This window comes from Poecilia mexicana, unplaced genomic scaffold (assembly GCF_051168715.1).
Source record: "Poecilia mexicana isolate PSO_F unplaced genomic scaffold, ASM5116871v1 scaffold_4, whole genome shotgun sequence".
Classification (NCBI taxonomy): Eukaryota; Metazoa; Chordata; class Actinopteri; order Cyprinodontiformes; family Poeciliidae; genus Poecilia; species Poecilia mexicana.
In genome coordinates this window covers 21,765,625-21,785,492 of record NW_028263373.1, presented here as the reverse complement: position 1 = coordinate 21,785,492, position 19,868 = coordinate 21,765,625, and the positions used below count along the sequence as shown (strand labels likewise).

At 43.5% G+C, this 19,868-nt stretch overlaps 1 protein-coding gene across 1 annotated transcript in view; it reads left to right on the top strand.

Annotated features, from left to right (window-relative positions):
* homer3b (homer scaffold protein 3b) overlaps window positions 1-19,868 on the top strand; it is a 128,509-nt gene that overhangs the window by 35,258 nt on the left and 73,383 nt on the right. Inside the window, exon 7 of the mRNA XM_014995402.2 lies at window positions 299-455. Within this exon, the coding sequence (XP_014850888.2) occupies window positions 299-455 (157 nt within the window). The remainder of the gene's footprint in view (window positions 1-298; window positions 456-19,868) is intronic.

Genomic DNA, 19,868 nt, shown 5'->3' with positions numbered 1-19,868 from the left:
AAATTTATTTTCAAATTTGTTGATGTTATTTGTCTCACAGTACAGCCAGTTTTTCATGTTTTCAAATATAATTAATTGGAACTTCAGTTATTGTGATTTTTAAAAAGATATTTTTCATGAGATCGACACAATAAATGTCTATATTTACTAGATGCGATAACAAATGCAGGGTTTTTGTTTTTTATGTCTCTGTAAGTTTTTGTTGTTTTTGTGTTTTTCTTGGAATTTCCACAACAGAATGGCACCAAAAGGAGTAAAAACTCTTGTGTTGTTTTTTTCTGCAACCTCTCTGTTGCAGATCCATGTGTGAGCTCAACTTGGAGGCTGAACTCTTCACTCTGCAGGACAGCAACGCCAAGCTGGTGGCGGCGCTGCAGGAAGCCAACAGCAGCGTGGAGCAGTGGAAGAAACAGCTGGCAGAATACCAGGAGGAGACCGATCGCCTCCGAGACCAGGTGACCAACTCTGCTCCTCTTTCCTTAGCGGTAAAATTCACCTAGGATTACTCTTATTGGTATTTTTAAAACAAATTCTTGGCAGTATATTTGGGTATTATTTTCATATAAAATCATACACTACATGTTAATTTGCAGCCTTTAGGACATGCTCTCTGGGTTAGAAAATAAATAATTAGCGTCAATATTTTCTTGGTTTAAAAATAGAAGAGTTCGTTAAAATTTCTAACCTGGATGTCAGAAGGAAAGAATGTTGTTTACACTTGGTTATGGTTGTAATTACATTCCCAAGATGCATCTCTGTTGTTGCTATGGTTGTGATTTTCTCATTAAAGAGAAATGTGTTCGTTGTTTTACGTATTAAGATGGGCCAATGTGTCTATAAAATAAATCTTAATTTAACCCTAAGTTTATAGATAAACAGCTGACTAGAAAATAATTTTTAGCTGATAAAAAAATATATTAATAGTTGGTGTGAAATAGGGCTGGACGATATCGCTGAAAAACATACATCAGTCAGTATAGAAAAATGTCGATTAGTTTTTTGTTCTAAATATCTTAAATACTTCTAAACCAGTGGTGAAACCCTTCCTGTCTTATCCAGTTTTTATCCCACACCGTTATTTTTCATTTTTAAGCTGTTTTGATGTCCGTTGGCAAAACTTTAAACTGCTGCTACGCAAGTTACTCAAAAAGTTGTTGCTTGGTAACCACAAGTTACTCAGCAGGTTGTTGCTCGGTAACCAAGGAATGAATGTGATGTTTGATGCAAACGATCTTTGGTTTATCAGCTGAAGTCTTTCGTCAGTCCACAGAATGCTGTGCGGTTCTGGATTTCAGTTTGGTGAAATTATTGAATACTCTGTGTATTGCAATATGTATTGTTATTATTTTTTTCTCCATCTCTAGTGTGAAAATATGAAATCTTAATATTACATCTTTATTTTTAATAATAAATGTTTAATATGAAATCTTAAATATTAAATCTCCAGGTCCTACTTGTTGGTTTTTCAGACTAAGGCTGGAAAACCAACAAGTAGAACTTCAAGAGGCTTTATGAGTCTTGAATGTTTTGTTTTTTAGGCTCTGAGTCGATGGGTATGGTTTGTTCTCCTTTTCTTTTTTCTTTTCTTCCCTCGTCGTTGCTAAGTAAAGGCCAGCGCTTCTCTGTGACAATACAATGAATACATTTTTCATTTGCACTCGCCTGAAATCTCTCTACCTCCCCTGGTTTCCCTGCCCTCATTAAACCATATATGAACCATTGGGAGGTGAGTGTGTGCTGCTCCTCATCTTTGATCCATGTTCACTCAGGAGTGCAACACATACCAATCTGAGTGCAAGAAACATAATCAAGGCACTTTTTCGTCTCATCATGCCCAATATGGCATAATGGTTTCCAGCTTTACCAGTCCTCCTTCCCACTGTTTGATGACCAAGTGGGCTGAATGTCATCGCCAAGCTGCGGGTGCTACGAAGCTCATCCACGAAGCAACAAGCAGCCTGATGTACTACCATCACAATAATTTACCACCTACGTCACATTTTTTGCATTCTCATAGCAGTCTGCAATCTCTCAGGTTCCAACAAGCATAAAAGGGTTTCACAGTGAGACCTTGATGCAACCCTGCTGAATCCACATTCTTAACACCGTGTTGAAGTCTCTCTTTGTATGATATTTTAATTATCCTGTTAAAGGAGACCTATTTTGCAAAATTCACTTTTAGGTCTCTAAAAACAGTCCACTCACAAACAACCACCCAGCTGTTTGTTGTCAATAAGTTAATGTTTTTTGGTGTCTGGAAAATGAGCAGTTTTAAAAACTTCCTGATTGTTGAATCACAATCAGCGGGCACCATGCTGTCACCTAGCAACCTGAGCTGAGCTCCAGCACATTTGGTCAGCTGGTTTTACCACTGTATGCGCATTTCAATGGTTCCTGGAAAAGACAAGTATTTTGTTGTTGACTTACCACTGGTTGTGCAGGAGATGAAATCTTATTATCCAAGAATGATTTAGTGCAAAAAAATGTAACAGATATGTTTTTGTATAGCCTATAAACTGATCTTAACCTGTTCAAAGATGCATAATAGGTCACCTGTCAGGCTTTGTAAACACAGATTGACCAGAAATTATAATTAGTGTTTACAGTATATGCTCTAATTTATGTTTTATTAACATCTTTTGAGTTAAATAGTCTTTGGGTAGCTTAGACAACAAAACAGTTTGTTTTTAACATAAGTTTACCATTCAGAAGAACTACATTGATTAAACTTGACTCATATTCCTGTTTGATTCTGTTTTATGTTCGTTCACTCCCAGAGGATTTTCTTTTCTATCAAGTCGCTGGAAAACATGCCACTTTTAAAACATTGTTTCATTTCTGCTTGTTTGGCGCATTGGCCCAGAATCATTTGATTTTGTTACTTCCTATATGTCAAGAAAACGTTCTACTCAACATTTAAAAAGAGGATGGTACAATAAAGCAAGGAGACGAACAAAAAGAACTGCTAAAATCAAGACGAATTGACAGGATCTGCTCGTCATTGTTCGTCCTTTATAACCACTCAGACATTAACTAGACATTTTTTTCCCTTATAGTATGCATGTATCAGAGTAAAATTTCCCCAAAGACTGCTTCAAACTGCAGATTCATTTTTCATCCAGCTCCCCTCTCACTGGCATATTTCTGTTGACAGGCTCCCGTGATAATAGCGGGGCCAGAACGCAGACATTTCATCTTTAATTTAGAGAGAGGAAATTATGCCCCTGGTCAGGCTTAACAAAGCGCCTTCAGTGGCACAGTTCAACCGTCTAGAGTGAAACGTTATCACCGCTGACAGAACGTGGCTCTTTATTTTTAGCTTGAGGCATTATTCCGTCTATTTTCTTTTTCCATCTGCACATGTCCGGCTGAAGGTTACGCCTCAAACACACACATCACAGGGCTGAACACACACTCTGAGCTGCTGCAAAGTCAACCAGGTGGCTGGAAGTAGAGCAGGCCTCCAGGGTTTGGCAGTGGGGTATCGAAAGGGGCAGGAGTAGTTTTTATTTATTTTTTTCTTTTGGGACAGGACATCCCCCCCCCTCCTCCTCCTCATCCTCCACACTCTGTCCCAGTTAGAAGAAGATAAATCACTGGAGAAGCGGAGGGAGACCAAGGTTGGCTGGCTTTTTTCTCGCTCGTCACACTCTCAGCCACGCTGGCGTTCATCCACCGGAGAAACACTCTGGGTTTATTTTCTGGGTTTCTGGCTTTTGCTGCAACCTCTGTTCAGGTTTAATGAGAGTTGACACCACAGAAGTCTGTACTGCATTTTAATAAGAAGTACTTTACAGTTTTTTACTCACCTGGCTGTGTTTGGGGATGTTTACCCTTTTCATGATATTTTTTCGCTTCAGAAAACTTGACATGTTCAAAGTCAGACAGTCTGAAAATAGAGGGCTATAAAATCAGTATAGATGGATAGAAAGTCAGTTATAAAGTCAGTCTTCTACCACCTGAAGAACATTTCCAACGTCTACAGAAACTCATCCATACATTTATCTTTAGTCGCAACAGTGTCTTCACAGGTCTGCCTAAAAATGCAATCCTCCAGCTGCAGCTGATCCAGAACGCTGCTGCTCACATTCTGATTAAAACCAGGAAGACGGAGCACATCACCGCAGATATAAAGTCCTTCCACTGACGTCCTGTTGCTCAGAGAATAGACTTTAAAACGCTAATGTTACATCAATTAATTAATCAGTCGTTTATTTGTGTAGCACATTTCAGCAACAAGGCAAAGTGATTTTCATCACAAAAATAAAAACAATTTGAGAAACTAGTAAACATTATACGTTTTGCCATAATTACAAATATTAATACATGTCATATATGTTGCCTTTTTAGTATCAGGACATCCAAATATTTTAGAGAGCATCCACTAAATCTGCTATTGGCTGCCGCTGGCAAATCATCCAATCAAGCAACACTGTTTATTTTCCTTGGTGCTGATTGGCTGAACCCCCGAGCGGTTCAGCCAATCAGCTGATATGGTTTACCCCACAGTGGGTACTTTATTACAGAAAGCTCATAAAATACTATAGATTTCTAAATACGATAACAAATTTGCTAGATGATAAATTATCCTATTAGTAACTGTGATAATAATATATAATGTTTTGAGAGCATTATCAAAACACAGCCAGGTGAGTATATTTAAAATATTCATATCAAAAACACAAAACAACTGAAACAACAAATAAAATGGACACTAAAGTCTCTGCAAACAAAACTGTCCTCTGAAGATGGGGCTAGTTTTCCCATCTAGTCTTTTGGAGAAAAACAAACATTCAAATGGAAATTATTGAGGTTGTTAATTTATCTTGCGATTGAATTTTTTGCGTACTGCGGCAGGACTGGCTGTCTTTTTTGCACACATTGACATTGTGATGATGATTGTAATGCAATATATTTATAGTTGGGCTTGTCCCACTTGAGAAGTTTTTGGGGGGACTTTATTGCTTTCTTGGCACCAGGAATATCTATTACCTCTCTGCCGCTCAATTTTCTATTTAGATTTTAAGACTGAACTGTTCCACGGGAACATTAATTGAGAAAGATTTCAGAGTTTTCTCTATCCGTGAATGTTTGTGCGGAGCTCAGAGATTGAGCTTGTACCTCTGGGGACAATAGCTGTGGCGCGCACACACACACACACACACGCTCACAGAGCTGATAATGCAAAGGGGCTGAAGCCTCTGGGACGGTGGACAATCCTCTCTTTCAACCTGCCAAGGTTTTCTGAAGCGCGGTGTGGATGCGGTGTGGTGTTGAATTTCTAAACCGCTACTTTGAAACTGTTGGTGGAGATGTGGGGGACAACTTTAAAGGAGAGGAAAAGGAAGAGTAGCCCTGAGAGAAAAGAGGATTCCTCATCTTCACACACACGCACACTTTATTCAAAGAAAACTGCCCATGCTCGTGCAGCTCAGTTTGCCTCTTGTCAATTAAATGTATAATGTAGGGCTGGGCAATAAATCAATAACAACATATATGGAGATAGGCACGTGATCAATATCAATAGCTAATACATCTGATAGAATATTCAACAATTTAATGAACTCCAATCCAAAACTGCACAGCATTCTGGGGGAGAGAAAAGACTTTAGCCGCTCAACGTCTCACAGCTAACTAGGCTGTGTTGGTGGAATCAACTGACTCACTCACCCTTTGGTTACCTAGCAACTCACTCACCCTTTGGTTACCTAGCAACAACCTGTTGAGTAAGTGGTGCAGCAGCAGTTTATGCTCCATAACGGCTTAAAAATAAAAAACAGCATGGGTAAAAACTGGTTAAAACAGACGGCCACATCACCAGTTTGACAGTATTTCAGATATTTAAAACAAAGAACTAATGAATCATTATTGAGTACAATTATCAATATAGAACTGATATGAAATGCTTATATTGTGACATATTTTGAAGCTATATATGTTTATATGTACCTGAAAAATCTTTCATATCTTGAATTCCTTTTCTTTTTTATCCATGAAACAATCTCAGATTAATCAATTTGTAACACTGAGATGACCAAGTCTTGTGATAGGTTAGTGTATCAAAAATGTTCCCAGATAACTTAGAGCATGTTTCTATTTTCTGACAAATAGTTTAGTTCATTTAAAGCTGCAGTACATAACTGTTAGAAAATATGTTTTTCACATATTTCTTAAAACTGACACCATATTGTGTCAGTATAGTATGAGGCAAGTAATGTGGAAAAATGGGATAAACTACCCCCATTAGTTACCATTATAATATCCTCTGTTTTTGTTATTTATTAATCTATTTATTAGCCTTTCAATCTGATGTGAGATAGATTTAAAACAATATTTAACTGATAACACCATCAAACCCACCCAAGTAATTCATTTATTATTATTTTAAATCATCATCATCAGGCTGGGATAAATAATAACTGAGTCGAACTCTTTGGCTGTGTTATTAGGCCCGAGCAGCTATCGCTGCGAGAGCCTATTGTTTCTGTACTGTTTCTTATTATTATTAGGCCCGAGCAGCTAAGCGCTGCGAGAGCCTATTGAAACCTTGCTGTTTCTTATTATTAGGCCCGAGCAGCTAAGCGCTGCGAAGGCCTATTGTAATCGCGCTGTTTCTTATTATTAGGCCCGAGCAGCTAAGCGCTGCGAAGGCCTATTGTAATCGCGCTGTTTCTTATTATTATTATTATTATTAGGCCCGAGCAGCTAAGCGCTGCGAGAGCCTATTGAAACTGTGCTGTAAATTATTAGGCCCGAGCAGCTAAGCGCTGCGAAGGCCTATTGTAATCGCGCTGTTTATTATTCTTATTATTATTATTATTATTATTATGCTTCCGCCAAATAAATTGGCTTTTAGGGGGCTTTATCATATTCAAAAACTCACCAAACTTGGCGGACGCGTCAGGTCTGTGTGAAAATTACGTATTTTAAGGTCCTCAGAAAAATCGCACAAGAAACGGCTCAAGGGCGCCACCTAGCAACTTTCAAAAGACCCTTTCCTATTCACTTACTTTATCGTAGAGACTTGAAATTTGGTACACTTGTAGAGCTCCCCAAAACACTCTGAATTTACAATTAATGTCATAGTGCAAGTATCACAGATTGTCGGCCATTTTGGATTAAAGTTCCGATTTTGAACCGATTTTGGGCGTTTGCAGGGTTCGCATTTGATCGAACTTGTCCTAGGGATTTCGATCGATCGGCTTCAAACTCGGTCAGATCGTTCAAAAGGCATGGCCGATCCAAAGTTATCGTACGTTTGTGTTTTCGGGCTTGCTGAAGGGGTCTTTCCGGGGGTCAAAGGTCACCGATTCGCCATGAAACATCAAACTGTTATAACTCTTTGAAAAAAACTCATAGAAGCACCAAACTTTCAGTGATTGATCATCATGGGATGCTCTACAATACCCAACGGTCAAATGATGACGTCACTTAGGCCACGCCCCCTGAGAACAGGAAGTGTCATTTTTTACGCTGAACGGTCGCTATCTGACCCCTTTGACCTAATCGAGGTGAAACTGTGTCCACAGACAGAAAACATGTTGGTGTGTTGAGGATTCCAAGCCAAGCTCATTTGAATCCAGCAGGTGGGCGTGGCGGCGTGGCGAAGTGACCCTAAACGCCGTGTCCTTACGTTTGGCTGTGGATTCCACAATTTTGAGGCGAGCTGCACCAAACTTGACATGACTGATCCTGGTAGGGTCCCCTACGAACCTATGTTGTCATAGTCTGACGTCATCTAAGCCCCGCCCCTCAGAACAGGAAGTGCTTTTTTTTCCATGGAAAGCTGCCTTTCTGGCTCACTGCACCTAATCAACATGATTCTGTGTTGGATGACAGATAACATGTTAGTGTCACTTGCTTTAAAGCGCCAAGAGTCTTCTGTAGAGGGCGTGGCCGTGGGACCGCGGCGAAGCAGAGGTAACGCCGCCGCCATACGTTTGGCTCTAGATTCCACATCGTTCAGCCCAGCTGCACCAAACTCACTAGGATGCATCCTTATCCATCCCCGAACAGGAATCCATAACAGTCGTTGATGGGCGTGGCCTAATTTCTCTACAGCGCCCCCTAGAATTTTTTAAATGATCAGCCCCAAGCCATTCTTTAACCTAGAATTATGAAACTTGGTACACATGTGTATCATGTCAGGACCTACAAAAAAGTCTCTTGGAGCCATGGTGCAAACCCAACAGGAAGTCGGCCATTTTGGATCAAAATCAGCCATTTCCTCTTTTTCATAGACATCGCATCTGATCTATCTCCTCCTGCAGCTTTTGAGATAGAGACTTCAAACTCAGTCAGCAGAGACTTGAGACATTAAAGATGAAAAGTTATCGTAGGAATTTTTCTATGTCAAAGCATGTGGGCGTGGCTAAGTCCCAAACTTTGACTATTCGCCATGAAACATCAAGATACAATAACTTCCACATAGAAGGTCACAGCTGCATCAGACTTCCTATATCTGACTACAGACCACCCCTCATCACATTGAGATGGTCAGTTGATGACATCACCTTAACCCCGCCCACTTCCGACAGGAAATCACCTGTTTTTTCTATTGTATGTCTTACTTTTACTCTCTAAATCATATGGGATTCATCCTGTGCAGGCTGACATGAAATTACATGATGATGAACTCTCCCATGATGAACTCGACTGACCCGTGGGGGCGTGGCTAAGTCCCAAACTTTGACTATACAGCATGAAACATGAATGTGAAATAACTTCCAAATGCCAGGTCACAGCTGCATCAGACTTTCTATGTCTCATTATAGACCAGCCTTCATCATAGTTAGGTGGTCGATTGATGACATCACCCTAGCCCCGCCCACTTCCGACAGGAAGTAACCTCTTTCTTCAATTGTATGTCTTACTTTTACTCTCTAATTCTTATGGGTTTCATCCTGTGCAGGCTGACATGAAATGACATGATGATGAACTCTCCCATGATGAACTCTACTGACCCGTGGGGGCGTGGCTAAGTCCCAAACTTTGACTATACACCATGAAACATGAATGTGAAATAACTTCCAAATGCCAGGTCAGAGCTGCATCAGACTTTCTATGTCTCATTATAGATAAGCCCTCATCACAGTTATGTGGTCGATTGATGACATCACCCTTGCCCCGCCCACTTCCGACAGGAAGTGACCTGTTTTTTCTACTGTATGTCTTACTTTTTCTCTCTAATTCTTATGGGTTTCATCCTGTGCAGACTGACATGAAATGAAATGATGATGAACTCTGCCGTGATGAACTCTACTGACCCGTGGGGGCGTGGCTAAGTCCCAAACTTTGATTATACATCATGAAACATGAATGTGAAATTACTTCCTAATGCCAGGTCACAGATGCATCAGACTTTCTATGTGTCATTATAGACCAGCCATCATGACAGTTAGGTGGTCGATTGATGACATAACATTAGCCCCGCACACTTCCGACAGGAAGTCACCTGTTTTTTCTACTGTATGTCTTACTTTTTCTCTCTAATTCTTATGGGTTTCATCCTGTGCAGACTGACATAAAATGAAATGATGATGAACTTATTGATGATGAACTCATTGATGATGAACTCTACTGACCCGTGGGGGCGTGGCAAAATGGCTGTCCCTCGTAATATGCATACGTTCGTCTCGTATTCACAAACGCATCATCCGATTTGCACCAGACATTGTATGAGTGACACTTGTGAACCTCTAAGGAGCCCAATAGAGTTTAATTGTGATTTGACTCCACTGCGCCCCCTAGGTTAATCAAACAGCTGTATCTCCTCTCTACATGGCCCGATGTGCTCCAGATTTTTGGTTCATCGCCAGGGAGCTCTGCCGAAGCCGTAAAAGCGGATAGCGTGGATGAGGGCGCGCGAGCGTCGGCGGTGGCGGGCGGGGGGCGGTGCTGGTACCCCCGCGGTGGCTATAGGCCGGAGCAGCGCTAGCTGCGAGGGCCGCTTGAGGCTCCGCGGAGCTTTAATTATTATTATTTTTATTGTGCCAAAAGAATTGGCTTTTTGGGGGCTTTCTCATATTCAAAAACTCACCAAACTTGGCGGGGGCATAGAGCCCGTGTAAAATTTACGTATTTTAAGGTCCCCAGAAAAATCGCACAAGAAACGGCTCAAGGGCGCCACCTAGCAACTTTCAAAAGACCCTTTCCTATTCACTTACTTTATCGTAGAGACTTGAAACTTGGTACACTTGTAGAGCTCCGCAAGACACTCTGAATTTACAATTAATGTCATAGTGCAAGTATCACAGATTGTCGGCCATTTTGGATTGAAGTTCCGATTTTGACCCGATTTTGGCCGTTTACAGGGTTCGCATTTGATCGAACTTGTCCTAGGGATTTCGATCGATCGGCTTCAAACTCGGTCAGATCGTTCATAAGGCATGGCCGATCCAAAGTTATCGTAGGTTTGCGTTTTCGGGCTTGCTGAAGGGGTCTTTCCGGGGGTCAAAGGTCACCGATTCGCCATGAAACATCAAACTGTTATAACTCTTTGAAAAAAACTCATAGAAGCACCAAACTTTCAGTGATTGATCATCATGGGATGCTCTACAATACCCAACGGTCAAATGATGACGTCACTTAGGCCACGCCCCCTGAGAACAGGAAGTGTCATTTTTTACGCTGAACGGTCGCTATCTGACCCCTTTGACCTAATCGAGGTGAAACTGTGTCCACAGACAGAAAACATGTTGGTGTGTTGAGGATTCCAAGCCAAGCTCATTTGAATCCAGCAGGTGGGCGTGGCGGCGTGGCGAAGTGACCCTAAACGCCGTGTCCTTACGTTTGGCTGTGGATTCCACAATTTTGAGGCCAGCTGCACCAAACTTGACATGAGTGATCCTGGTAGGGTCCCCTACGATCCTATGTTGTCATAGTCTGACGTCATCTAAGCCCCGCCCCCTCAGAACAGGAAGTGCTTTTTTTTCCATGGAAAGCTGCCTTTCTGGCTCACTGCACCTAATCAACATGATTCTGTGTTGGATGACAGATAACATGTTAGTCTCACTTGCTTTAAAGCGCCAAGAGTCTTCTGTAGAGGGCGTGGCCGTGGGACCGCGGCGAAGCAGAGGTAACGCCGCCGCCATACGTTTGGCTCTAGATTCCACATCGTTCAGCCCAGCTGCACCAAACTCACTAGGATGCATCCTTATCCATCCCCGAACAGGAATCCATAACAGTCGTTGATGGGCGTGGCCTAATTTCTCTACAGCGCCCCCTAGAAATTTTTAAATGATCAGCCCCAAGCCATGCTTTAACCTAGAATTATGAAACTTGGTACACATGTGTATCATGTCAGGACCTACAAAAAAGTCTCTTGGAGCCATGGTGCAAACCCAACAGGAAGTCGGCCATTTTGGATCAAAATCAGCCATTTCCTCTTTTTCATAGACATCGCATCTGATCTATCTCCTCCTGCAGCTTTTGAGATAGAGACTTCAAACTCAGTCAGCAGAGACTTGAGACATTAAAGATGAAAAGTTATCGTAGGAATTTTTCTATGTCAAAGCATGTGGGCGTGGCTAAGTCCCAAACTTTGACTATTCGCCATGAAACATCAAGATGCAATAACTTCCACATAGAAGGTCACAGCTGCATCAGACTTCCTATATCTGACTACAGACCACCCCTCATCACATTGAGATGGTCAGTTGATGACATCACCTTAACCCCGCCCACTTCCGACAGGAAGTCACCTGTTTTTTCTATTGTATGTCTTACTTTTACTCTAAGTCATATGGGTTTCATCCGGTGTAGGCTGACATGACATGATATGATGATGAACTCTCCCATGATGAACTCGACTGACCCGTGGGGGCGTGGCTAAGTCCCAAACTTTGACTATACAGCATGAAACATGAATGTGAAATAACTTCCAAATGCCAGGTCACAGCTGCATCAGACTTTCTATGTCTCATTATAGACCAGCCTTCATCATAGTTAGGTGGTCGATTGATGACATCACCTTAGCCCCGCCCACTTCCGACAGGAAGTCACCTGTTTTTTCTACTGTATGTCTTACTTTTACACTCTAAAACATGTTGGTGTGTCATGGATTCCAACCCTGTGCACACTGACATAACATGAGATGATGATGAACTCTGTCAATGCCTACAGACCCGTGGGGGAGTGGCAAAATGGCTGTCCCTCGCCATATGCATACGATCGTCTCTTATTCACAAACGCATCATCCTATTTGCACCAGACTTTTTATGAGTGAAACTTGTGAACCTCTGAGGAGCCCAATACAGTTTAATTGCAATTTGACTCCACTGCGCCCCCTAGGTTAATCAAACAGCTGTATCTCCTTGCCACATGGCCCAATCTGCTCCAGATTTTGGGTGCATGGCCAGTGAACGCTGCCGAAGACATCGAAGCGGATCGCATGGAGGACGGCGCGCAAGCGTCGGCGGTGGCCGGCGGGAGGCGGTGCTGGAACATCCGCGGTGGCTATAGGCTTGAGCGGCGCTTGGCTGCGAGGGCCGCTTGAGGCTCCGCGGAGCTTTAATTATTATTATTCTTATTCTTCCGTAAAATAAATTGGCTTTTTGGGGGCTTTATCATATTCAAAAACTCACCAAACTTGGCGGGGGCATAGAGCCCGGTGAAAATTTACGTATTTTAAGGTCCCCAGAAAAATCGCACAAGAAACGGCTCAAGGGCGCCACCTAGCAAATTTCAAAAGACCCTTTCCTATTCACTTACTTTATCGTACAGACTTGAAACTTGGTACACTTGTACAGCTCCCCAAGACACTCAGAATTTACAATTAATGTCATAGTGCAAGTATCACAGAATGTCGGCCATTTTGGATTGAAGTTCCGATTTTGGCCGTTCACAGGGTTCGCATTTTTTCGAACTAGTCCTAGGGACTTCGATCGATCGGCTTCAAACTCAGTCAGATCGTTCATAAGGCATGGCCGATCCAAAGTTATCAGAGTTTTGCGTTTTTTTTTCTTCTAAATGGAGTTACCTGGGGTCAAAGTTCACCTTGTCGCCATGAAAAATAAAAGGGTTATAACTTTTACAACAAAACTCACAGCAGCACCAAACTTTCAGTGATTGATCATCAACGGGTCCCCTACAACACCCAATGGTCAAATGATGACATCACTTAGGCCACGCCCCCTGACAACAGGAAGTGTCATGTTTTACTGTGAACGGTCCTTATCTGACCCCTTTGACCTAATAAACATGAAACTGTGTCCACAGACAGAAAACATGTTGGTGTGTCATGGATTCCAACCCTGTTTGGCTTTGATGGACCAGGTGGGCGTGGCGGCATGGCGAAGTGACCTGTAACGCCGTCGCCATACGTTTGGCTGTAGATTCCTCAATCTTGTGCCCAGCTGCACCAAACTTGACATGAGTGATCCTGGTGGGATGCCTGACGATCCTATGTCGTCATAGTCTGACGTCATCTAAGCCCCGCCCCCTCAGAACAGGAAGTGCCTTTTATTGACTTGTACAGCTCCATCTCTGGCTCTCTCGACCTAATCAAGATGATTCTGTGTTGGATGACAGATAACATGTTGGTCTCACTTGCTTTAAAGCGCCAAGAGTTTTCAGTAGAGGGCGTGGCCGTGGCAGCGCGGCGAAGCAGAGGGAACGCCGCCGCCATACGTTTGGCTCTAGATTCCACATCATTCAGACCAGCTGCACCAAACTCACTAGGATGCATCCTTATTCATCCACGAACAGGAATCCATAACAGTCGTTGATGGGCGTGGCCTAATTTCTCTACAGCGCCCCCTAGAAATTTTTAAATGATCAGCCCCAAGCCATGCTTTAACCTAGAATTATGAAACTTGGTACACATGTGTATCATGTCAGGACCTACAAAAAAGTCTCTTGGAGCCATGGTGCAAACCCAACAGGAAGTCGGCCATTTTGGATCAAAATCAGCCATTTCCTCTTTTTCATAGACATCGCATCTGATCTATCTCCTCCTGCAGCTTTTGAGATAGAGACTTCAAACTCAGTCAGCAGAGACTTGAGACATTAAAGATGAAAAGTTATCGTAGGAATTTTTCTATGTCAAAGCATGTGGGCGTGGCTAAGTCCCAAACTTTGACTATTCGCCATGAAACATCAAGATGCAATAACTTCCACATAGAAGGTCACAGCTGCATCAGACTTCCTATATCTGACTACAGACCACCCCTCATCACATTGAGATGGTCAGTTGATGACATCACCTTAACCCCGCCCACTTCCGACAGGAAGTCACCTGTTTTTTCTATTGTATGTCTTACTTTTACTCTCTAAGTCATATGGGTTTCATCCGGTGTAGGCTGACATGACATGATATGATGATGAACTCTCCCATGATGAACTCGACTGACCCGTGGGGGCGTGGCTAAGTCCCAAACTTTGACTATACAGCATGAAACATGAATGTGAAATAACTTCCAAATGCCAGGTCACAGCTGCATCAGACTTTCTATGTCTCATTATAGACCAGCCTTCATCATAGTTAGGTGGTCGATTGATGACATCACCCTAGCCCCGCCCACTTCCGACAGGAAGTAACCTCTTTCTTCAATTGTATGTCTTACTTTTACTCTCTAATTCTTATGGGTTTCATCCTGTGCAGGCTGACATGAAATGACATGATGATGAACTCTCCCATGATGAACTCTACTGACCCGTGGGGGCGTGGCTAAGTCCCAAACTTTGACTATACACCATGAAACATGAATGTGAAATAACTTCCAAATGCCAGGTCAGAGCTGCATCAGACTTTCTATGTCTCATTATAGACCAGACCTCATCACAGTTAGGTGGTCGATTGATGACATCACCTTAGCCACGCCCACTTCCGACAGGAAGTCACCTGTTTTTTCTACTGTATGTCTGACTTTTACTCTCTAAGTCATATGGGTTTCATGCTTTGCAGACTGACATAAAATGACATGAAGATGAACTCTGTAAATGCCTACTGACCCGTGGAGGCGTGGCCAGATGGCAGTCCCTCGCCATATGCAAACGATCATCTCTTATTCACACACGCATCATCCCATTTGCTCCAGACTTTTTATGAGTGACACTTGTGAACCTCTAAGGAGCCCAATAGAGTTTAATTGCAATTTGACTCCACTGCGCACCCAGGTTAATCAAACACCTGTGTCTCCTTGCGATATCAGCTGATCTACACCAGATTTTTGTGCATTGTCTGGGAGCAATGTCGAACATGACAGGTGACTATCTTCAGGGCGGGTTTGGCAGCTCCTTGAGAGCAAGGCGGTGGCTGGGGGTAGGCGGTGGCTGGGGTGACATGGTGCTGAGGGGAGGCAGTGGCTGGGGGGAGGTGGTGCTGAGGGGAGGCGGTGGCTGGGGGGAGGTGGTGCTGGAACATACGCGGTGGCTATAGGCTTGAGCGGCGCTTGGCTGCGAGGGCCGCTTGAGGCTCCGCGGAGCTTTAATTATTATTATAGTTCTTGTGCCAAATGAATTGGCTTTTTGGGGGCTTTATCATATTCAAAAACTCACCAAACTTGGCGGGGGCATAGAGCCCGCTGCGAAATTTTGTATTTTATGGTCGTTGCAAAAATCGCAAAAGAAACGGCTCAAGGGCGCCACCTAGCAACTTTCAAAGGACCCTTTCCTATTCACTTACTTTATCGTAGAGACTTGAAACTTGGTACACTTGTACAGCTCCCCAAAACACTCAGAATTTACAATTAATGTCATAGTGCAAGTATCACAGATTGTCGGCCATTTTGGATTAAAGTTCCGATTTTGACCCGATTTTGGGCGTTTGCAGGGTTCGCATTTGATCGAACTTGTCCTAGGGATTTCGATCGATCGGCTTCAAACTCGGTCAGATCGTTCATAAGGCATGGCCGATCCAAAGTTATCGTAGGTTTGCGTTTTCGGGCTTGCTGAAGGGGTCTTTCCGGGGGTCAAAGGTCACCGATTCGCCATGAAACATCAAACTGTTATAACTCTTTGAAAAAAACTGATAGAGGCACCAAACTTTCAGTGATTGATCATCATGGGATGCTCTACAATACCCAACGGTCAAATGATGACGTCACTTAGGCCACGCCCCCTGAGAACAGGAAGTGTCATTTTTTACGCTGAACGGTCGCTATCTGACCCCTTTGACCTAATCAAGGTGAAACTGGGTCCACAGACAGAAAACATGTTGGTGTGTTGAGGATTCCAAGCCCAGCTCATTTGAATCCAGCAGGTGGGCGTGGCGGCGTGGCGAAGTGACCCTAAACGCCGTGTCCTTACGTTTGGCTGTGGATTCCACAATTTTGAGGCCAGCTGCACCAAACTTGACATGAGTGATCCTGGTAGGGTCCCCTACGATCCTATGTCGTCATAGTCTGACGTCATCTAAGCCCCGCCCTCTCAGAACAGGAAGTGCTTTTTTTTCCATGGAAAGCTGCCTTTCTGGCTCACTGCACCTAATCAACATGATTCTGTGTTGGATGACAGATAACATGTTAGTCTCACTTGCTTTAAAGCGCCAAGAGTCTTCTGTAGAGGGCGTGGCCGTGGGACCGCGGCGAAGCAGAGGTAACGCCGCCGCCATACGTTTGGCTCTAGATTCCACATCGTTCAGCCCAGCTGCACCAAACTCACTAGGATGCATCCTTATCCATCCCCGAACAGGAATCCATAACAGTCGTTGATGGGCGTGGCCTAATTTCTCTACAGCGCCCCCTAGAAATTTTTAAATGATCAGCCCCAAGCCATGCTTTAACCTAGAATTATGAAACTTGGTACACATGTGTATCATGTCAGGACCTACAAAAAAGTCTCTTGGAGCCATGGTGCAAACCCAACAGGAAGTCGGCCATTTTGGATCAAAATCAGCCATTTCCTCTTTTTCATAGACATCGCATCTGATCTATCTCCTCCTGCAGCTTTTGAGATAGAGACTTCAAACTCAGTCAGCAGAGACTTGAGACATTAAAGATGAAAAGTTATCGTAGGAATTTTTCTATGTCAAAGCATGTGGGCGTGGCTAAGTCCCAAACTTTGACTATTCGCCATGAAACATCAAGATGCAATAACTTCCACATAGAAGGTCACAGCTGCATCAGACTTCCTATATCTGACTACAGACCACCCCTCATCACATTGAGATGGTCAGTTGATGACATCACCTTAACCCCGCCCACTTCCGACAGGAAGTCACCTGTTTTTTCTACTGTATGTCTTACTTTTTCTCTCTAATTCTTATGGGTTTCATCCTGTGCAGACTGACATGAAATGAAATGATGATGAACTCTGCCGTGATGAACTCTACTGACCCGTGGGGGCGTGGCTAAGTCCCAAACTTTGAATATATATCATGAAACATGAATGTGAAATTACTTCCTAATGCCAGGTCACAGATGCATCAGACTTTCTATGTCTCATTATAGACCAGCCCTCATCACAGTTAGGTGGTCGATTGATGACATCACCTTAGCCCCGCCCACTTCCGACAGGAAGTCACCTGTTTTTTATACTGTATGTCTTACTTTTACACTCTAAAACATGTTGGTGTGTCATGGATTCCAACCCTGTGCACTCTGACATAACATGAGATGATGATGAACTCTGTCAATGCCTACAGACCCGTGGGGGAGTGGCAAAATGGCTGTCCCTCGCCATATGCATACGATCGTCTCTTATTCACAAACGCATCATCCTATTTGCACCAGACTTTTTATGACTGAAACTTGTGAACCTCTGAGGAGCCCAATACAGTTTAATTGCAATTTGACTCCACTGCGCCCCCTAGGTTAAACAAACAGCTGTATCTCCTTGCCACATGGCCCAATCTGCTCCAGATTTTGGGTGCATGGCCAGTGAACGCTGCCGAAGACATCGAAGCGGATCGCATGGAGGACGGCGCGCGAGCGTCGGCGGTGGCCGGCGGGAGGCGGTGCTGGAACATCCGCGGTGGCTATAGGCTTGAGCGGCGCTTGGCTGCGAGGGCCGCTTGAGGCTCCGCGGAGCTTTAATTATTATTATAGTTCTTGTGCCAAATGAATTGGCTTTTTGGGGGCTTTATCATATTCAAAAACTCACCAAACGTGGCGGGGGCATAGAGCCCGTGTAAAATTTACGTATTTTAAGGTCCTCAGAAAAATCGCACAAGAAACGGCTCAAGGGCGCCACCTGGCAAATTTCAAAGGACCCTTTCCTATTCACTTACTTTATCGTAGAGACTTGAAACTTGGTACACTTGTAGAGCTCCCCAAGACACTCAGAATTTACAATTAATGTCATAGTGCAAGTATCACAGAATGTCGGCCATTTTGGATTGAAGTTCCGATTTTGACCCGATTTTGGCCGTTTACAGGGTTCGCATTTTTTCGAACTTGTCCTAGGGATTTCGATCGATCGGCTTCAAACTCGGTCAGATCGTTCATAAGGCATGGCCGATCCAAAGTTATCGTAGGTTTGCGTTTTCGACCTTCCTGAAGGGGGGTTACCTGGGGTCAAAGTTCACCTAGTCGCCATGAAAAATAAAACGGTTATAACTTTTACAAAAAAACTCACAGCAGCACCAAACTGTCAGTGATTGATCATCATCGGGTCCCCTACAATACCCAATGGTCAAATGATGACATCACTTAGGCCACGCCCCCTTAGAACAGGAAGTGTCATTTTTTACTGTGAATGGTCGCTATCTGACCCCTTTGACCTAATCAACATGAAACTGTGTCCACAGACAGAAAACATGTTGGTGTGTCATGGATTCCAACCCTGTTTCGCTTTGATGGAGCAGGTGGGCGTGGCAGCGTGGCGAACTGACCCTAAACGCCGTCGCCATACGTTTGGCTGTAGATTCCACAATTTTAAGCCCAGCTGCACCAAACTTCACATGAGTGATCCTGGTGGGATGCCTTACGATCCTATGTCGTCATAGTCTGACGTCATCTAAGCCCCGCCCCCTCAGAACAGGAAGTGCCTTTTTTTGACTTGTAAAGCTCCATCTATGGTTCTCTCAACCTAATCAAGATGATTCTGTGTTGGATGACAGATAACATGTTGGTCTCACTTGCTTTAAAGCGCCAAGAGTCTTCAGTAGAGGGCGTGGCCGTGGCAGCGCGGCGAAGCAGAGGGAACGCCGCCGCCATACGTTTGGCTCTAGATTCCACATCGTTCAGCCCAGCTGCACCAAACTCACTAGGATGCATCCTTATTTATCCCCGAACAGGAATCCATAACAGTCGTTCATGGGCGTGGCCTAATTTCTCTACAGCGCCCCCTAGAATTATTTAAATAATCAGCCCCAAGCCATGCTTTAACCTAGAATTATGAAACTTGGTACACATGTGTATGATGTCAGGACCTACAAAAAAGTCTCTTGGAGCCATGGTGCAAACCCAACAGGAAGTCGGCCATTTTGGATCAAAATCCGCCATTTACTGTTTTTCATAGACGTCACATCTGATCCATCTCCTCCTACAGCTTTCGAGATACAGACTTCAAACTCAGTCAGCAGAGAGTTGAGACAATAAAGGTCTGAAGTTATCACAGGAATTTTTGTGTGTCAAAGCGTGTGGGCGTGGCAAAGTCCCAAACTTTGACTATTCACCATTAAGCATCAAAGTGACATAACATGCACATACAAGGTCACAGCTGCATCAGACTTTCTATGTCTCATTATAGACCAGTCCTCATCACGGTTAGGTGGTCGATTGATGACATCACCTTAGCCCCGCCCACTTCCGACAGGAAGTCACCTGTTTTTTCTACTGTATGTCTTACTTTTACACTCTAAGTCATATGGGATTCATCCTGTGCAGACTGACATAAAATGACATGAAGATGAACTCTGTCAATGCCTACTGATGCGTGGGGGCGTCGCAAAATGGCTGTCCCTCGCCATATGCATACGATCATCT